Source organism: Neodiprion lecontei, chromosome 7 (assembly GCF_021901455.1).
Source record: "Neodiprion lecontei isolate iyNeoLeco1 chromosome 7, iyNeoLeco1.1, whole genome shotgun sequence".
Lineage (NCBI taxonomy): Eukaryota > Metazoa > Arthropoda > Insecta > Hymenoptera > Diprionidae > Neodiprion > Neodiprion lecontei.
Window position 1 is genome coordinate 6,804,066 of NC_060266.1, and position 22,705 is coordinate 6,826,770.

The 22,705-nt window shown below is 36.7% G+C and overlaps 1 protein-coding gene across 1 annotated transcript in view; it reads right to left on the minus strand.

Moving 5' to 3' along the window:
• The window catches only part of LOC107220188 (failed axon connections), a 36,185-nt gene extending 15,045 nt beyond the window's left edge, over window positions 1-21,140 (minus strand). The window contains exon 1 of the mRNA XM_015658669.2: window positions 20,304-21,140. Coding sequence (XP_015514155.1) covers window positions 20,304-20,648 — 345 coding nt within the window. The 5' untranslated portion in view covers window positions 20,649-21,140. The remainder of the gene's footprint in view (window positions 1-20,303) is intronic.
• Window positions 21,141-22,705: the final 1,565 nt, after the last annotated feature.

Consider the following 22,705-nt stretch of genomic DNA (forward strand, 5'->3'; position numbering starts at 1 on the left):
CCTTTGTTGAACGGATACACGCGTGCGTGCGTGCGTATGTGTGTGAGTTATACGTGCAACGTATACGCACTGCATTTGCATATATCGAGACACACGTTGTACCTCTTACGGAGTAGTTCGTATAATAAAACCAGTTATCGGACTGCGATAAACAAGAGACTTGTAGGAGGTGTATATGATGTACACGGATGTGGATCTCCTCTTTTTCTACTTGACACCGGACTTCGGTAACGCTTTCAAGATCCTTGTGTTGTACCTACGATTACGGTTTCACTTGGTGAACGAATATAAGTAGAGCCTGGATAAATATGTATTTGAATTTACAAAATATGTACAGATAATGTAGATTTAAAAAACTAAAATATGAAAAATGGAAACTGCATTTTCTGGTTCCAAACATCACACTTTATGTAAAAAAATCAAATAAGGAATGAAAATGGTTCGAATAAAAAATATGAATTTACGTATTAATCCGGGACCTGAATATAAGAATGTGTACGTACACTTGGGGACAATGAATCTGAGACAGTTAATTTTTTATACTAGACAGTTATGTTGGCAACACAGAGAAACCTACAGCGCCATAGTCGGCCGAGCGTGAAACAAACTCAATCTCAATAAACAATAAACATAACATAACCCATGACCGTGTCGATCCAACAAGTCATTATCCCCACGGTATTGTAAGGTTAGATTCAACGGTCATGGGTTACGTTATGTTTATTGAGATTGAGTTTGTTTCGCGCTCGGCCGACTATGGCGCTGTAGGTTTCTTTGTGTAGCCAACATAACTGTCTAGTGGAAAAAATTAACCGTCTCACAATCAGATTCATTGTCCCCAAGTGTACATATAGTTCATCGACGAGATAATTAATACAGTTACTTTTATATGAGTATAAATGAAATATGAGCCAAGTTTGTATATAGACATAAAAAGTAAGGCAAGAAGTGTAAAGAAATCATACGATCGGCATGAAGAGCATCAACTGATCGTCAAAATTATCTTATACCGCCCGCATAGTTAGATGAATGGATCTAATTTCATTCAAAGAACCCGTCTAACTTTTTATGCTGTAGGAGTAGTTCAGTCAGTGATGAAAAAATCACGTTCTCTTTGTCATTTCAAATCGTTGGGTGTCATGGTGATGGCGCGGAAGAAAATGACGTATTTCTCCTTTTTCTTGTCGTGTGAAAAATGATAAAGACTTGTATAAGCTGAAGATCCAAAATTTTGAGAAAAAGTTTCTGTATATTGGTAATTGAAAAAAAAAAATTCACTTTTGATGACAATGAATTGCATTTACAATAATTATAACATAATTTATCTCAAAATAACTGTTGTACAGTTTGTAGCTGAGATAATGAAAAAAGAAAAATAATCATTTGAAATTGATGCTTCGCCTATTTAAAAAAAAAAAGTATCCCGAATAGTTTCAGATTTTTCGTTCAACTGCTCAATTATTAATAAATATATTAGTGATTTTGATAAGGACCTTTGTTAAAATTCTTAAAAACTGTATTTTTTACTTCAAACACTTCAAAACTGGGCCCATCGTGGGCCAATTTTTTTCCATTTTATTCCAGCACTTTCAATTTCTTTCGTCAACTAAAACATCGTTTAAACGGTCTGAAAACTTCCAAAAAAAAATTCTCAACACTTCTATTTTTGATTTAGAACATTTCTAGACCGGTTCCATTACGGATCGATTATTGCCTATATTTTGGCACATTCAACTTTCTTCATCATCTTGATAATCATTCTCAATACTTACAAATAATTGGGCAGTTGAATAAAACAATCTAAAATAATCCAGGCTACTGTTTCGGAGTTGGGAAAATTGCAGAAAAATTTTTGAACAAAATCAAATTTGGTGAGAATCAGACATTGTTTGGGTTCGCATGGAATTCGGTATATATATTATATATACATCAAGTCGCGTCGCGTGGATTTCGTCGGGGGTAAGAATTTCTAATTCACACATATGTACAGCATAACCACACGTTTACATGTGTAACTAACGCCTCCTGCCGCTTTGGCGGCGCTCTTTCTTCAGCCTGAACGCTTATAATATATATATATACACATATTTATATGCGAGACCGTTGACCCTTCTTGTCGCGCCGCCTGGTAATTCTAACGACGACAAATTTTTCTTTCAAGAATGGAATGTAAAATCCGCTCCTCTTGTCCCCCTTTCTTTACCACCATAATTTAAAAATTTTCTCGCGTCGTGGATCCGCAGTGTTACGATCGTTAATCCCCGGTAAGACAACTACGAGGTTTATAATAAGGGGAAAGAGATAGAGAAGGAGAAGAAGAAGAAGGAGGAGGTCCAATTGAAAGATTAATTAATTAAACTATACAATGAGAGAGTAAATTGGTGGTAATGCGACGGTATGCAGTCTGAATCCTCTCTTCCTATCAGCAGAGAGAGCAGCTTCGACTCGACGCAATAAAGACGCGAGAGTCCCAACTGCAAGCTTCATCGGTCATAATATTATGTGTGGGTGGGTCTCCACTGATACCAAATTATATATTATATATAAATGGTATGTGCACAGTACCGTGTTACATATATTATGCAACTAATTCAACTTTTTACTCTACGCTTCGCCCACCGCTTACATTCATTGAAATTCAAAATTGTCATAAAAAAAAAAAGTGTATTCTTCTTACGATCGTTACAACGTTATCAAAATAATACACCATTCGACTTTCGAATATGAATTAGCAAATTTCTTTCACTATTTACACCTCGAGGTCTTATTTTAGTAAAGTTTCCATACGATTTCCATAGCTTTCGTTCAATTTAGTTAGCACTTTTCTTTTTCTTCCAACGATTCTACCGATCAACGATGAAAAAAATTCTGTAACATTTCGAGGTTTCGTAACTAACAATGAAACGCGATACAGGAGACTGATTGCAAGATAATATTTATTTTGAATCGTATTTGTTCACGCTGCAGTGAAATATTTATAAAATAACTTGCTCGCCTTTCTGTCACACGTTTTTATTATCTGTTGCAGAGGAATGCTTTCGAAGCGAGAATTGTTGCCGACAGACGTAACAACATGAATCATAAGTAGTATATTCGACTCGAGTGAACGAGAGAGCGGTGCTTTTGAACTGGGGAAAATCTAATAATCGAATCCCCGAGCGAGTCTTCGTTACAGAGAACTTTTCCGCTTCAGCTCTCTCTATAAATAGTGTCTTAATAATACTTTCCATAAAATAATAAATATAACATATATACCCAGTAGAAATTAATTCTTCAAGTATCTCAATCTTCTTAAAAATCCGTCTCAACGTTAATATTAAGCGTCGATTAACGATCGTCACAAAATTCGATGATGCGATTCACACCAAAGAATATCTGACGTGTGATTTTGCAAATGCAGTGAATACATTTCCGCCGTAGCATTATATTTTCCGTTGATAATAATAACGACAACAACAATAATAATATACCACGTATAGAATCCCCGGACTTTTATCACGTCGTCGAATTTTAATGTCCTTTCATCCCCGCGCTTATCAGGGTCGGATTTGTAATGCCTTTGGGGAGGTTCTTCGATAAACGATCGTCCAACTTTTACACGTACATTTCGTTAATCTCCTCGATCTCTGATCGTCGGTCTGCATGGCAGATAAGCCAGATAGTCACAACCTGAGGCGGCCTTCCTTCCATCCATTTTGTGTAGCATTGACCCCAGCGGTTCAACTGACAATGAGCGGGGCCGGATCAATCTCATCGTCAGACTCCATTCTTGTATAGAATGCAGAGAGAGAAAGAGAGAGAGAGAGAAAGAGAGAGAAAGAGAGAGAGAGAGTTTGAATGCAGTTATCCGAGCGATAATTATACACTGACGTGACTCAACTTATGCGTATATTTTATGTGCAATACATTCACGTTCAGACGTATAATAAAACGTTCATGTTCTCAGGCTGCGTGGTTTTTACATGAACAGCGAGAAGTCGATCGGGTGCACGGTTGTAAAAGTGAAAATTAACATTCACAGGCTACGGTGGGATTGTTCGAAAAAAATTTATTGCAATTTTTTTCTTTGAGTAAACCGTAAGCACTTGAATTTTCGAGTCAAACGCAATTTTTACTTTTTTTTCATTAGTATTTGGTACAATTGAACCGTAACATTGTATCGGGCTGAAGTTTTTAACGTTGGTCGTTATTTAAAACTTATTAAAATGTCGTTATTTTGCAACTCTGAGATTAATTGAGATTTAGTAAATTGTTAATAATACAGCATCAACAAACTGAGACTTTGTAAATTCAACTTTTTTTTTAGGTATTCTAAAAATGCAAAATAGTCAATTTTGTTACTAACTTCAGCCTCGTGACCGGGATCATTTCTAATTTTTTCAATGTGGGCAGGCATCAGCGAATATTTTAGGATAACTTTATCTACTTACGCTATGATTGCCAATTAGCTCCAGGCTCTAGCTGTAGCGGATATGATAGTGTTGATGAATAAATTCAGAAAATTGTTTGTCCCAAAATTGATACTTTTCATTAACTTTTGTTACAAAAATAATGGCATTATGAACAAAGGCTTGGACGTCGATACTTCATTTCAAATAACTTCAAAATTGTGAAACATCCAGTAAATTCGTTCGATTTCGTTCAGAAGACCATTTTCTACAACATCACTGAAATGGATATTATTATTTTTCAATAGTAGATTCGGTATCGCTAATTTGTCGATCATAACGAACATCGCTGAGCGTTGCAAAATTAAATATTCAACAAAGCCAACATGATGGAAAAAAAATAAAAATTTAGCTATCCCAGTGAATGTAGTCTTATCAATAAATGGATCTCTATCGTGGAGTGAAATCGAAGAAATCTACAAGATTGAAGTTAGTAACGTTAACCGTTAACGAGGAATCTGAAAAAAGAAGCGTATAAAAATTTCAGATTGAGTTTCACAACAACGATCTTTCCTAAAAATACAGCGTTAAATAAATTTAACTCGATGCGTATTTATTGGATTTGTAACAATTTTCACATACCCACTGCTTTATTCGAATTCGGTGCAAAGACGCAGAACGAATGCATAAAAGCTATGCGACGCAAAAGCTGCAGTCTGTTGCCGGTATTAAACGGCTGGGTATTAAAATGACTAAGGTACTTATTAATTTATTTTTCTCCGAGCGTGCTAAAATTAGTTCACGCATCCCGTGCAGCGTATTACACACCTACCTTATACATTTTTGCGTCATGTAAACTATTATTATTATACACCGGCAATAATATCATTGATTCTACTACGCGTGCTGCTTATATATCCCACGCGAATGAAATAAAAGGACAATAAATTTGCATATTGTACAAAATATGATACGTGAAGAATTTTATTGCACGAGAGATTTAATTCTTGGGATTATTAATTTTTTTTGTGTGTGTGTGCAATATGCTTTGTACGATATAAGAACGAAGCTTCAGGTATTTGAGTTCACCGATAAACCATTTTGTGTAGGAATAAAAAAAACTAGAATTGCTGATTGGTGGAAGGACCGGAATATCGAATTTTCACAGACGCGAAAATTTTATTAACAGTAGAATCTAAATATGTGGACAGTTCAAGTACTGAAAAATGTAAACATAGTATAGAAAGGTCAAAACATCGAGAATCTGTATCAGATTCTATATTATCGAGAGGAATTCTGACGATTCTACAGTTCGGTATTCCATGTTCTGACCTTTCCAATCTTTTGCTTCTCCACACTTTGACTTTCAATAATTTTTAATTCTGTATGTTAAGTTATCGCTTTTTTAAAAATGCGATATTGCAGCTCTTCAATTTTTTGATAATTCTATATTTCGACCCCCCCATCCACCACTTTTCAATAAATCTGTTCAGTTTTTTTTTTCTAAAATTAGAAATTCGTCCCTTTATCCAATTCTGTAGTGATATAAGACGTACAACTTTTCGGAAAATAAGATTTCACGGTATAATAAGAAGCACAAAAGAATTTTTGCATACAAAGTAATAGAAAGTACTTTCCCTGTATGTAATAAAGGGGAACCGGCTTTGCACCGAAACTTTGAAATTTTTGCAACCTTTGTCAAAATAACTTAGCCGTCAAACGATTTTTTCAAACAAGTTCGATGGAAAAATGATGACTGCATTATTGTGTACAGGAATTTTCGACCCTCAGAAACTCAAATTTGAAGTGATTTTTGAGCTGCATAGCCGGCGTTTCGGGAAGACAGAAAAATTGGAAGTTTTTTACGTTTCTCTCAAAAACTGCTATCGATAGATGAAAAATGACTTGAGCATCGTGTGGAGCAGAAAATTCTGCATCAAATTACGCCCTCGTATGTCTGAAACGGAATCGGATTAACAGATTAAAAAAAAAAAAAAGAAGTTATTTCACCAAAATTCCCTAGACCCCGTCGATAAGTAGGATTTCTTTTTGCTTAATTCGTTAATCCTACTCAGTTTTCGACACGCGAGGACATAATTCGGTGTAGAATTTTCCGCTCCACACGGTGGTCGAGTCATTTTTCATCTATCGACAGCAGTTTTTGAGAAAAACGTAAAAAACTTCAAATTTAACTGTTTTCTCAGAAAAAAAAACCGGCTATTCAGCTAAAAAATGACTAACGAATTACCGAAAAAGGATTAACGAATTAAGAAAAAAGAAATCCTACTTATCGACGGATCGCGTCTAGGGAATTTTGGTGAAATAACTTCTTTTTTTTTTTAAATCTGTTAATCCGATTCCGTTTCAGACTTACGAGGGCGTAATTCGATGCAGAATTTTCTGCTCTACACGGTGCTCTAGTCATTTTTCATCTATCGGTACCAGTTTTTGAGGTAAACGTAAAAAACTTGAAATTTAGCTGTTTTCTCGAAAAAAAAAACCGGTTATTCAGCTAAAAAATGACTTCAGATGTGATTTCCTTAGGGTCGAAAACTCCTCTACACAAAAATGCAGCCATATCCCGAAATGTTTTTTAATCACTGTCAGACCTATTCTAACTGGAATAACACGGGTGCAACATGCATACCCATATTGTTCGAACACAAAGCGGTGAAGTTTCCATTCCAAGTCTCTATCGATAATATCTATGCACAATATACGTCGGCACGTACATGCATAGACGGTGGGTATATAATATCAAGCCGCGATATCCGGTGGTGGGTGTCACGTGTAGCATATGCGATTTGAATAGGATATAGTCAAACTGACGGCTCGCTGGCTACACCATTTACAAAATACAAATTCAAAAGGTTTTCCATTTTGTCATAATGTACAGAAATAATAATACGCCACATATTTTTGGCTGAAGAAACTGAATAAAAAATATATCTTTCTTCGAACTATGAATTGGATTTTTCATTTATTTTTTAAGATTATTAAAAATTTGTAAAACGGTATACTTGAGTAAATTCTTGGGTATAATTTTATGTCAATTTATCGTTTACGACAAATTTATCGAGTTTTCATTTCATCGATTTTCTTCGCAAGCTCTGCACGTGTTTTCGAAAATCTGGTGTATTTTTAATGTAACATACGTACATGCAATACATTTTATATTATTTATTAATTGGTTTTAATAATCTGTAACAACAAAAGAAAGAAAAAGAAAAAGGTGTAGTCTAAGGACGATTTAAAATCAGTGTCAATTACGTGAAGTAACAAATGATGGACATCATGTAATTTTAAACCAAAGGAAAATGAAAGAAATGGACCAATTTTTTCTTTTATCTTATGAAATATATAGGCATGATTAATGTGCAATGTTTCGATGAAACGACTTTCGAGAAGTTCGAAGTCGTTTGAATTATATTGCATTCATATATACAGTGAAATGGGCAATTAATACCGATACGATGCATAGCGTATAATGTAAAAACGATGATCATCATCATCACAAAACACACATCACATCACATATGATACAGAGGATGCAGACAAAGCTAATAGTATTTACACGAATCTTATCTTCGAAGTAAAGAAGAACGTGCGAGTGATAAAATTGAAAAATCTAACATACGTCACGGAATAAATATCCATCTCGTATAAACGGTAAAGTATCGAGTAAAAATAATGAGTCTAATGTATTCAATTATTGTAATAAGCTTTTAACACGCGTCGATGCAGAGTTTTATTATAATTTTATACATTCGATGAGACTATAAATTAATATAAAAATTGAAGGTGTATAAAAGGTGTGATTTTATTTTCACACGGAAATATCTATGCGATGCGTTTATTTCAAGTGCAGATGTACCGAATAAATCGCTTAATTGATCTGTTTTTACAAAAAAAGAAAAACAGAGAAAAAAAGGAAAAGATATGAAGAAAGAAAAAATGTGCTCAGACTACGAATCATTTCCGAGCCATAGCAAACTGATACTACATACGTTAAATATAATTCTCCCCTCTGTACGTATTTGACGTCGTACGCTAAATGAGCAAGTATTTTACGTACATATATATGGGGCATGCCGCGCCAATTCAACCTGGGTTTTACCCTTGACTTGGCGCGCAATTTTTTTTACGATTGCTCTCACTTTGAAAGGTACTCTGTTTTTTTTCGACTCAATTTTAATACTCTACGATTTTTGGAATCGTTTTTATCGACCGACCAAAATTAAAAATTTGAAAAAATTCTGAAAAATCCTGCGTCAAATATCAAAATTTTTAACAATAAGCTTGGACCCGGAATGTGCCGATTTTCCTTTCTTACTGTTTTCAAGTTTTTTCCGAAAAAAAAAAAAAAATGTTTCAGCAACCATCAATAGTTAAACGACTTTCGCTTCTGATTTTTTTAACGTTTTTTTTTTTTTTTTTTTTTTTTTAAATAGCTTGAAAACAGTAAGGGAAAATCAGCCCACTCCGGGTCCAACCTTGAAAATTTTGATATTCGACGCAGGATTTTTCAGAATTTTTGCAAAATTTTGAATTTTGGTCGGTGGACAAAATCGTTTCCAAAAATCGTAGAAAACTTCAATTGAGTCGAAAAAAAAAAACAGAGTACTTTTCAAAGTGAGAACAATCGTAAAAAAATCGCGCGCCAAACTGAGAGGTCAAGGGTTAAACCCAGGTCGAATTGGCGTGGAATGCCCCATATACATACATACATGTATATGTGTTGTTTGGACCGGTCGAGATTGAAGTTAAAAGCGTCACAGAGAGAAGGTCCTAGCGGAAGTTATACGTGGTGAATCCCGCGAGTGCAATTGAGGTTTATGCGCCCCTCGACCGAGAACGTTAAATTCGTTATAGAACACGAAGATACCGCACTGCATGAATCACAGGCTGAGGTCAGGAAGCGTTGTGATAAAAAAGGCGATTCCGAGTTTTAGGAAAAATTACGAAATATTTTCACACATCAGCCCTTTTTTTTTCAAAAATTATTCAAAGACACGTAATTATGTCGTTACGAACTATAATGGAAGAAGTCACTGACGTGAATAATCGGTTTAACCCTTTGAGTCATAGCGATAAATATTCTTACCACCTACTTGGTATCCATTTTTTTTTTTGTAAATCTATAGAGAACTTTTCAACATATATCTTTGAGCTTTTTTGCCGTTTCCAATAGCGTACTACAATCGGTTTTCAATACTCGAGAGTAATTATTGCGATATAATGTGAATTATTATTGTTAGAGACAAATTGATTGAGGAAAATCGCGAAAATTTAAGGAATAATTCATTTCCAAGAAAGTTACATCGCTACACGTATACATGTTTTAAATAAATTATAAGTTTTTGGGGTCGTTGATTACGAATGTGAGATCGAATTCTAAAAATTCAAAATGGCGGATCAAATATGGCGAAAGAAAATTCCAAATTCGATCAAGTCCGGAGAAAAAACTCTGTCCAAGGGTTTTTGGGGTAACTGATTATGAATTTGAAATCAGATTCTGAAAATTTAGTTTTGCGAATCCAATCAGTTACCTAAAAAACCCTTGCATAGAGTTTTTTGACCGGATTCGATCAAATTTGAAATTTTTGCTCGCCATATTCGACCAGCCTTTTTTTTTAAACTTTTTTTTTTATTCTCCCACCGGCTAAAACTCAAGTTTGAGACCTCCAAATAAACCAAGAATTTTTGTAGAACCATAAAAAAATTCTTAGAGGTTGTAAAATTGCATTTTCGATTTCCCGTTTAAATAACATGGGAAGCAGCCTGTTTGTTCTGTCTGTATTTGATAAGTCACGAATTCGAAACCTTACAACAATGACCATTACACGCTCTCATAGGAAATTTAATGCTCTACATAAAAGGTCTCTTGTCATTTTGTGATAAACCTCTACGTTCAAAAGTTATTCAAGGTCAAAGTTGAACTCGGAGTAAATTTCAACATTTCACATCGCACCAGAAAAAAAAAAAGAAAAAGAAGGGGAAAAAAAATGCAAATTAGATCCGATTTTCACGCACGGCGACGCAAAGCGACACGCTCAAACGCTCGTGGAGTTCCTCTTTCTCCTCTTCTATTCCTTCTTCTTCTCCTTCTTCCTTCTCCCCCAAGTAACACCGTCGACGCAGGTATTGACCGCTTGTCAATACATGCCAACGAAGGTGGCCACCATCTCCTGGCCGAGACTGCAATACGACCAGAAGAGGAGGAGCGTATGTATGGGATATTCCACGAAGGACTGGTCAGGATGGAAAATTTGTGATTTGGAATTTGCTTTCTTTTCTTCGCATGGAAGTACGGGTGGAAAAACAGTGCCTCGTTTCGTTCAATTTTCTTACAATCACACCTATCAGAGATACGATTTATTACGGTATTTAAAAAGCACTCATTTTCTGAAATATAATTTTATTTTTTTAATAAAATTCTTGGAAAATGATGAGAATTGGAATGAAATTCTTTGCGTGAAAATGAAGAACAGTATTTCTAATAATGATAACCGAAAAGAAGCTCGTTTATCGAATTATAAAGTGACGAACTCGTATTGTAACATTGAGAATATCTGTCGATAATATTTCAAAATGTAATCGATCGATACACCCAAGTTTATTACAAAGTTTTTAATATTAAAATTTAAAATGAAAGAAAAAAAAAAAAAAAAAGAAAACTAGTAAAAATAAATTTGATAATTTTCTGCATTGCATTTTCGAAAATTTTTCATTGAAAAACACGCAATTTGAAGTGAAAACAAAACACACACGCATTCAAATTGATGTATTGTTAAAAAAGTTATAAGCGTTTGAAAAAACTAGTAAACTATTGAAATTTTCGAAAATTCATATCTCGTGAAACGGTCGGGAAGAAAAAATTTGATAAAGACAAAGGAACCTTCTTTCACAGAATGAAAAAACATAGCCAAGTTCCAGCCAGATCAAAAATGTGAAAATTCGCAGTAAATTGAGTTGGCATGGAATGCCCCATATATAGGTCGAACCGGTGGAACGCACCCATGTGCCCGTATTAAGCCCCCCGTCTTTTCCCTCCCGCGACCTCCGTCACGGTCCGCGTCGCATTCCTCGGTCGGCAAAAAGTTTTCCCTCCCTCGGCACCGCTGCAAGCTGTCTTCTGACAATGAGCTACTACGGGCAAGTTTAAGCCGCGTGTCACAACGCCATTTAAATGAATGCCGATTCGCGAGAACGACATCATCGCGGGGGTGCGTTCGACGCGATATTCGCATGTGACAGAGTTCTGCGTTACCGACCGAGTCACTTTTCTATTGTATTCCAAGCATTTCCGAGCAATTTGATATGCCCGTAACTGAGTTGGAAAATATTTCACTTGTCGCAGTAATTGTTAAGTGCGATTATATTCGTCGATGCTGTATTTTATACGGTTATTGCAACACTAATTCTGCTCGATTAGTTTACGATGTTTTTTTCGTCAGGCAAGGGCGCTGACATTAAATTACCGCAATGTTGTTATGAAAATATACTACGTTTAACAGTAATAAAAAATAATGATGACGAACAGTAGATGTTCTGGATACAGCTACAAAACTCATTTTCTTCATTTTCGAGTTATTCACGAGGTTGAAGTTAGTAACGTTAACGTAACGAAATGTTGAAAAAAAATCGTCACTTTGCAATTTTAGAATGTTTTTTAAAAGAGTTGGGATTTTTTAAATATCAGTATCCTGAAGTTGCGAAAAAACAATTTTTCCTAAATATACGTCGTTACGCTAACGTTACTAACTTCGACCCGATAGTTATTCACCCTATTTTGTTGAAAAACTAAAGTTTTAATTTTCCCATTAAAATATACATTGAAAAACAATTATTACACTCATACAAGAGCGTACTATTTTTGCTTGAGAATAATAAAAAAATTTCTTTAAAAATAGTTATTAATAATACATGAATTTCTCAATAATAATATCTCAGCAAATATAATGTTTACTGCATGCATTTAATACCCAATGAATAATGAATTCACGTTTTATTGAATACGTTAACATGTATTAAAAATTAGTGGTAAACAATATTTAATAAAGTAGGAATAAATTGATCAGGATTTGACTATAAATGGCATTTCTGCTGTTTCCAGATGTACAATGAATCGATTTTACAATAAACTTATTAAAATGCGTTTGCTGAAGTTAAAAAACCAGTAGTGGGAAAAACAATCAAACGTTACCAATCGTAATATCAACAGGAAGTGTGATGCAAAAATTTGAAAAAAAAAAAGCTTTACTTAATACTTGAGAGTGGCCCCTTTGTCGTTGGGTGCGAGGTGTTTAACCCAATTGTTTTATCACGATACTTCCGACACAAGGATTGATCGAATAGCCACGCAGTGTCGTATAAAGTATATACTATGTATAGAAAATAGACACTTAGGGGTAATAAATAAATCGAGTTGGGGGGAGGAGGAGGAGGAGGCGTGAAACTATACGACGATTCGATATTACGACAGCGAGACGAGCGTTTGCGGTAACCGTGGTGATTTCACTTTTCCATTATTACCGCGATATTACACGTATATTACACAGAATTGGGACACGTGTGTGCAATAAAGCAAGCAATGTGCTACGACGACGTCGATCATGATCATCGAATATGTGCGTCGACGCCGTTGCTGCAAGCTCGCGAAGCGGACGCCGGGCTTTCGACACAGTAGATAACGACGAATCGAGACACTTCCGGTATGACGAGGTACAAATAACCCGCGTACTTAGTAAACGTTAGTCAATTTAAGCGAATCGAGATCATTCGCAATTGCTGGGTTCAACAGCACCAACGTGCACCGATTACTTGAAAAAGAAAAAAAAGCAGAGAGAGAGAAAAAAAAAAACAACAACGACAACTCGTTTTATACCAATCATCGTGATACTTTTACGCGATTAAATTATGCTCACTTGTATGTAAGAATCGTGTCCAGAAACTGTGAAATTTATACAGTCATTAGTAAAAATACAAATAAAAGCATTGCCGATGATCGATTTTTTGACGTACGTATAATTTACTGAAAACGTTCGTTCTTGACTCTCGAAACAAGCCTAATTTTTTGATTAATCAAACTTCAACAAACTTCTTTTATCTACGGTATCGTAAGACAATTAAACCAAAATGCAAACGAAAAAAGAAACTATTTTACTCGTTTATACTTCGATCTTATGTATATGTGTTATATTAACGAAGCGTGCAAGGCATTACGGGAAACTATGTTGAAGTTTGTAGTAACGTTAACGCCACGAAAGATCGTTGAATAAATCGTTGTACAATTTTAGAAGGACTTTCAACGAGTCGGCTTTTCAAAATACGAACATGTTTTCTATTTGTACTGATTTACTAACTGAATTTCGGACAATCCTAAGGTTGCGAAGTAACGATTTTCCTAAACATGCATCGTTAAGGTAACGGTACCAACTTCAACCTCGTTACGGGGAGCCGTAAAGCCTGCGGCGAAATGTTTCACGGTTAAAAAAAGAAAGAAAATGCAAATACTCTTTTCTACAACATCCTCCATATTTCTTTGCGAGCTTTACAAGCGCACTATACGTTAGTCATAATTGTCTTTATCTCCATCCGCTTCGGTTATAAAATCTCAGACGAATGACGAACACCGGCAGGATGATTCGCCTCACGATAGATGATGATTTAAATATAGAACGTCCAACGGTTAATCGTCGATTAGATAAGCAGAGTCGAGAAAAGGGATAAAAGATGAACGTACATTCCTACTGTATGTATGACATAAAATTTATATACGAGGGACGGTCACTGAAATTTTAATAAAAGATGTAGTAAACTCATACAGAGTGTCCGAGAAATGACGAAGTAATTTTCTCTCTTTCCAAGGTGACCACAAATTTTTCGGAAAAAATTCCATGACATTTCCAGGTTTTCCAGAACCTAAAACCTTGTTCTCTCAGACATTTTGCCACTTCTAGTATGTCACTAAAACTTAAATAGTTCAGCTTATTAACTCTGTATTCGGTTCAAATTCAATTTGAATTTAAGAAAAATATAACCTACAAAAAGTCAGTTTAAGCCAACTTGTTTTCCTCGAAGAAAAAAAGTCAACTTGTTACCTCAAAAAATCGTTTCTAATTCCAGTGATAGAAAACTGATATTTTCAGTTTTTTCAACGATCAAATAAAAAATCCCCTGACAATTCCGGGTTTTCCATGACGCCTTTTAAAAACCCTGAAATTACCAGGTTTTTCAGGTGTGTGGCCACCCTGTCTTTCGGCTTCGAATTCCCGGTCTCAAGACTTGTTCCGAAATAGCTGCAGGAAAAACTCGATAGCAGGTCCGATTCGACTTCGGAAGGGACAAGAGCCTCCGTTGGGAATCGATTAGACGCTGGAATCCAGAAAATTCTCAGGGGAGACTTGGGCATCATGCGTATACTCGCCCTGGGGGATTATTCCGTAATTTATACCCTCGTCGAAAAGGGAGATAAGCTTTTTTTTCGCCGATCAGCTGAAAGAATCTCGAGACCAAAAACGCGCGCGCTTTGTCACTTTCACAGTGATAAAACTACACCGAAAATAAGGGTCCTCATTGCCTAAAATATATCGGGTGTGCCAGAAGTTGGGGAAAAACTGTGCGTAAAAGTAGAAATAAGTCGTCATCCACTTTGTTTTTCCAAATAAGGACGCGGTAGAAAATGCATAGTAGTTCGGAATAGCGAACTAGACATGTAAAAAACAAAATACTATACTTCGTGTGATTGTGAATATTTTTGGTTGTATCAGTTTTGATTAACTGGAGAGTATTTTATTCGAAATTTGATTTTTTGTAGAAGCAAACAGTTTATTTTAGATTGAGCATCGTTGTTTATATTATTAAATTATAATTAGTTCAGTGGTTATTTTTTTTTTTTGTCAAGCGAAAAGATCTATTACAGAAAATCTAACTTTCGCCGTCTCTTAAATAAATGACGAATTCATTTACAAACAATACGAGCCTTAAAGTTTATAATAGTCGGTCAAGCGATTAAACAAGCTTTTCTCGTTTACAAAAGAAACGTGCCTAATTTTTTGTGATAATTTGAGGGGATTATTGTTTGAACTAAATTCGAATCGATTATCTGAACTTGTGAAATCTATCAATATTAATTAACACGAAGACGAACTGAGAAAAATCACTATTTAGCGCATTTTGAAGTATAATAGTTGACTAAATAAAACAAAATACAATGATACGAATAATGCAAGTTCGATCATCTCAAGTAATTCTCCAGATTCTCAGACACTAGGCGACGTAGTTTGTAAGTTTGTTTCATTGTTAGTAGCAGTCTGACAGTCAAAGTCATACAAAAGCTGTCATATTTCACATCGGAAATGAATCATTATCTAAAAACTTATGATTCATCGGTTTTATTCCGGGTCTTTTCCACCTTGAATTCATGGAGGAATTTCTTTTTGTCAAGTAACTCAAGTAAAAGTTCCAAATGCGCCAAATTCCGAATTTTCTTGTGGTGAAACCCAAAGGAAATCAATCTTTGACGAAACAATCAAAGTTTCGAAGGTACGTAACACCGATAAGTCAAAGTACCGAAAGTGCGAAAATGAAAAAATCTGAAACATCGAAATTCCGAATGATCCAAGATTTTCAGTTTCGTGAATTTCTGATTTGATGAAATTTCACCACTTTGATCTTTCTTTATATCGGAATTTTCGATATTTTTACGTTCAAAATCCTGCTCATTACGATTTTCGCTTTCTCCAATTTTCTTACACCCACTCGTTGAGTCAAACTACGCTGTACGATTATATTTTAACTTTCGGAATTTTACTCTATCGAAACTTCATTCTCCGGAATTCTGCTCTATCGGAACTCTACTATTCGTAATTTATATTTTCGGAATCTTGCATTTCGAAACATTGAGCCGTCTGGTTTCCGACCGTTCGAATCTTTGCTGTTTCTTCAAAGTTTCATTTCTCTACTTCAAGTTTCGGAACTTCAATCCCGCCCCGTGATTGGGTGTAGAGAATTTCAAACTACCCATGATCCCCCGCAAAGGGTGGTGGCGGACCGAATAGCAAACGTCCAGCAACGACGAACGAAAGAAGAAAGGAAGCGGGAGGAACCGAGTAGAGAAAATACCGCTGCTGCCGCTGCCGCTGTGGACGGTAAAAGGCGAAGACCAGCGAAGGTCAGAGATGCGTGCCTGCAGCTGCATCGCTATCGCCTTCTCGGCACTCCCTCGCTCCGAAACGTTGCAGTTCGGACGCCCTTCCAGCTCCCATAGACGGAAGGCGCGGACAACGCGATCGAGTCAAGTCGAAGCGGGTTCAGCAGCCCCAGAAGGCGCGACCAGGCAGCCAGGCATTTCTCTCGGCGTTCCCTCACCAGGGGGAACGACGATCGGAACACGTATATAACACGAATCCAACTGCGTGTGCATACGAGTTGCGACGCCTGAAAAGCCTGCACTTACGGAGCCTTTAAATAGGCTGCGATAGCCGTGCGTTAAAAATCCCAAGTTTCTTCCCGACGCCAACAAGACGTATTATTTGAGACAACACGAGTGTTTTTTTTTTTTTTTTTTTTTTTATTTTCAAGATGTTGGTATCGCGATCCTAGACAAGTTGGTAGGGTTATTATCGTAACGCTAATTTTGGATTGTTAAAGTTACCGACTTTTCACACGTTTTTCGTATCAATCGAAAAGAGTCTTCTTAATAAGATAACGTTTGTAAGTGACTGTAAAATTTTAAAGACAAGACAACATTTTTTGCCGTACGGTTAGCGAGGTTTAATTTGTACGCAGTTTTGAAACTTTTTTCAATTCACTTGTTACCAAATTTTAGGATGCTGAAGTTAGTAACGTAAGCGTAACGAAACATTAGGGGAGAGGGGGGGGGGGATCACTATTTTGTACTTTTGTAGTGACTTTGAAGTAGGTAGAATTTAAAAATGTGAATCTGTTTTGCCTTATTATAATTTAATGCATTTCAGACATTCCGAAAATTAAGAAATATCGATTTCACCGAAACACGAATTATTACTGTAACATTACCAACTTCAACCACGCCAGATTTTTTGAAGTATTGTATACTGTAAATATTTCGCTGAAATTGTCACATTTCGAATGATACAAAATGTTTGAGTTTACCATTGAATTTATCTCTCTCGGAAACTCGACAAAATTTTATGATAAAACAAAAATCCCTGACCATTCCCGGGTTTTAGGTAGATTAACAACAACCCCGAACAAACGAAACTTTAAAACTGAAAAATCACCATTTCGAAACTTTGGAATATAATTTTGAAGGAGTTGATTTTGACAAAAACATAAAATGAAGTTTGGACAATCCTGTGTCCGTGAAACAACGAGTTTTTCTAAATGCGCATTGTTGCGTTAACGTGAAGAATTTGAATCTGAAGAAGAGCGAATAAGCGCCGACCGATTGCCACGAAACGAGTTTTCGGATTACGCTCGAACAGAGTAATAAAATAAACTTTGCTTCTGACATTCGACAATTTACGACGAATGTAATGGCGCTTGCTCCGGAAATCAATCAAAATTGAAACAAAAATAAAAACTTGCTTCGACCAGAATCACCGGAAACCTGTAATTAACTGCTCTTCACCTATCTTCACAATTATAATGCCGTTAGTCGCCGCATGTGATCTGGGATAAATAGTTGGACTACTTTAGGACGCATGGCAATTATGGAGTTTGTTTCAATAATAAAATACATCCCTAGTAAGTCAGATCAAACTGCAGCGACGTGACAGATTTGTCACAAAGAATATAAATATCCATCCCTGCCTCAGGCAACGAAGCAAAGCAACGTGCACCACTCACTCCTGTGGTTTCAGGCTTATTCTTTACGAAAATTAAAACTTTCTCCGTGACATTGACAATCAGAATCTGAAATAAACAAGCCCTCGGCCACATATAAATTGGTTCAAGCAGCCGTAGAGTTTGAACCGATTGACTGAAAGTTGTAAATAATTTTCTACGGGTGAGAATTCCTTGTAGAATTATGAGGTTGAAGTTAGTAACGTTACTTTAACGATGCGTGTTAGGAAAAAATTGTTACTTGGACCCTTAGGATTGTTTGAAATTCAACTAGTGAATAATAACAAAGAAAACATGTTCATATTTTGAAAAGACAAATTCTTGAGAACCGTTCGAAAATTGTACTATAATGAGTTTTTCCATCACGTGTCGTTACATTACCGTTACTAACATCGATGTTCTATAGCAACGAGGTTAAAGTTTGTAACGTTAATGTAGCGATGGATTTTCAAAGGAAAATGAAATCGCTGCTTCGCAGCTTCAGGATCGAGTGAAATTCAGCAATCCACAATTCAAGTAAAACGTACTCATATTATAGAGACTGAACTCATTCAAAATCATAAAAAAAAATGGTTAAATCAATGGTTTTTGTACCGATGCTTTGTTAGCCCAACGTTACTAACGTCAGTATTGTATTCAATCATGATGCAATTCATAGCAATCTTTAAACTTGTTCCATGCCCCTCCCGATTCGCATATCGCTAAATCCGGTTTTAATTGCTTGAAAAACCCAGGAAAAAATATCCATAACATTCAAATACTAGCGTTTGGTCGATTTTTATTTTCGACCAATTGACGAAGCGAAACGGAATTTGGGCTATGCGTAATGTCGCATGTACAACGTACGTATACCCGTGATTAGTAGATGCGGAACGATTTCCTGTGTGCAATAAGGAATTTAACGGCAGTTAAATATTATTGATAAATTGGCCATCCTAATGTTGCATTCACGGCAGGTGACTGTTTTACCGACAATTCTTCGCTGTTGTTACGTGGAATTTAGGGCTTGAAAACTGTCGCGTGTATGGTTCGATAATATTTAGAGTTGCCAGGTGAAATTTCACAGGCAGTGAAAGATCGTTGGAACGATAGAAATCAGTCAAATCGACTATATGGAACCATTGACGAGCCGATTTGTTGTTTATAACGTTTCTTAATACACTGTATGAACAAAGAGAGCTGTTTCCTTCGTATCTTGTTATTTCCCGCCGCTAACAAGAAGATACGCAGGTATTCGTGTACAATAATACATCCGAGAGGAGATACGCGATTACGTACGAACCTTCCTTGAACCTCGATATCTTGGGGCGTTCAATAATAGACTCGTGCCAACGCAAGTTACACAGATGGAAAATGTTTTCATCATTTCTTATTATTCGATCAACAGTATGCATCATCGATCGTCTGATTACGACGAGAAGCGAAATTTATACGTACGACAAAGCCTGGTCTTGTAAATAATTTCGTCTCTCCAAAACGCATTACAAATAACACATATCGCATCGATTTTTCGACTTTGTAGTCAGCCCTCGCTGTTCCCAACTCCCAGGCTCGCAGTGCAACCCAATAGGGGTGGGGGGCGACGTGTGGGGGTTGAGGGGGGAGCAGAGCATAGACCCAACGCCCCGGCATCTATATTTACGTCTGTGTTTCACGGTGAAAAACGGAAAATGAGGAAAGCGGTAGCGGAACGAAACAAAAAACGATCGTGGAACAGAAATCGTTGAACAATGTTTGCAGGAACGTTTCGAAACGAACCGTGCGAACAATAAATCCCAAATCAGTCCGTGGCTAAGCTGCATAAATCAGGGAATGGAATGGAAATGACATCGTTGATAATAATGGCGAGTGGAGAGTCGAAGAGCGAAACTAGGAAAGCGGTAGCGTAACGAGACAAAAAACGATCGTGGAACAGAAATCGTTGAACAATGTTTGCAGGAACGTTTCGAAACGAACCGTGCGAACAAAAAATCCCAAATCAGTCCGTGGTAAGCTCCATAAATCATGGAATGGGATTGATATCGTCGATAATAATGGTGAGAGGAGAGGAGATGCGAAGAATAAAAGCATTGCGACGCGACTTACCTCGTACTTGATACCGTTGATTCGTAGCCAGGTCTCAACCTTGAGACAATAGGGCGATAGAGAGGGCAGCAACGGAGTTCGCTGAAACTGGTAAAGGTAAACGATGTCCTTTTCGAAATTCGGCTTGTGGACGGTGACTGTTTTTGCCGGTGCCGGAGCCGGCGTCTCGGCGTTAGCCTCGTCCTTCTTCTCTTCCTTGGCCGGTGCAGCATCCTTCGTGTCCTCCTGCTGCTGTTTGTTGTCGGAGGTCTCGTCCTTCAGAGCCTCCTTCATGTCCTTAACATCCTTGATGTCTTTTGTCTCCCCCGCGGGCGCGTTGTTCTCGGTCTCGGTTGCCATTGTCATTTGCGTGACTTTAATCGCGGGTATTGAAACCGTTTTACGTAGAAATAAAAACCAACAACAACTAGTTTTAAGAAAAACTTTTCTTTTTTCTTTTTTTTTACAACGTATATAATCGATCAAACGCCGCTAGCGTACAACAGGGGTTTACCTCTGTATTTCTCGAGTGTTTAATTTTTTTTATTTTTCAAAATTATTATTATTATTCTTTATTAATTAATCAATTAATTAATTTATTTATTTACGACTTTGTTTTTCTCACAGCTGCAGTGCTTTCGGTGCGCTTGAAAGAACCGCTGCTCGCCTGACTTCTCTTTATATATATATATGTATGTATATATATCTTCTTATACTTCTCCCTCCGTATACTTTCTTTCCTCCGCACAACTCGAGCTCGAGACTTGTACTACTACGCCGGCCGGTTTCTTGCACAGGGTCCTCTGAATATCTGATTCACCTAGGCTGCCGATGCTGCTGCTGCTGCTCTCGCCTCACGTTCAACACCCAGCGGCAGACAGACAGGCCGCGCATGCGCTCTTCGGGCCACACCCCACCATCGACGCCATATTTAATTGGCCTTCCACCCCCATCCCTCCCCGCGGAAAAAAAAGGAGAGCTCTCAGAGCCTCACCCTGCTGTCCCTATAATCCCTTCTTCGCGGCACACGATCGGCATAGGGCCTAAAAAGTCCGGAGAATAACTTTGGGTAACGGCAACGTCGCACCCTGTAGCAACGCGCGCGCACACACAACAATGACGATGAACCCCTTTTTCCATGATTATTTACCATTCCGTGTACATGTACGTTTGTACGTGCGTACATATACGTACAGGTATGCAATAGCGAAAGAGCTGTCAAGTTTTGCAATATTAAACACGCATCGTCTGCGTATCGCATCTACGTACATGCGTTAATACAATACGTATGGTATTGTGAATACCACTTAATTGTGCCCCCCTCCGGGTCTCCCCCTCCCGTCCATCTTAAAATTCAATTCACTCATGCTCGAATTAATTCCAATGGAATGTACGATTAATTCAACGACAATCCTACTTTGCTTGCCCCGTACTACGCTAGTTTGTGATCCTGATTTCTTTCTGCCTTTGTCTCGTGCTGTTGTTATAGGCACGAAGTTGAGATATAACCGCATCGCCATGTCGCGTATGGAATTTTATCTAATTATGATTGTTTTTTTTCTTTTTTCAGGAAACAATCTTTCTTCCGTATCGGATTCTGATGTAGCCGACGTATTGCTGATGACATAATTACAGGATGAATAGAAATAGAAATTTGTTATTTAAAATGCATTCAATGCAAAGAAGTAAATGAACTAAACTCTGTCACGAATATGCTGCAAGATTTATTAACCATTATACACGTAGTATTGTAGCATAACTAAAAAAAAAATTATATAAATAAAATTAATCCGCTGTATATTCGCTGTATAAAATGTAGATCACCGTGGTCTGAGCTATGTTTATTTATTCGGTTTAGCAATATTTTTTTCTCTTTATTTTTGTTTTTTTTTTCATAAACAGGCAGGCAGGAAAATATGCCAGACTTTTAGTATACTTCAAAGAATTTTAAATATATAGTACAATGAAATTCGATGTTTGTACGGATGAAATGAAACTCTCACCTTACAATGAATATATTTGAACTTTACTAAGGATCCGATATAACTTCTTCGAGGTGACATTACATGCTGATAATTAGTGTCAAGTCCCATATGTTAATTTCATCGTATCAGTGATCACATATTATTTCAATCGTACATTACGGGATGTGTAAATTATCGACGAATTTTACTTTATGTACAATACATTATTATAGATAATCAGTGTCGATTGATTAGAACGGCCACTAGAGCACATATTAATACAATAAAAATTATTTCAATTGAACAAAAGGAAACTGAAGAAGATAAGTTAAGATATGCTAAAATGCAACTATAGCTTGTACGCTGGTAGTGTATTCTATTATTGCAACAGTAATCTATATGAAAATTTGCAAACTGTTCGTAGTTGTGACACACACACACACTACGTTAAGTAGGTTA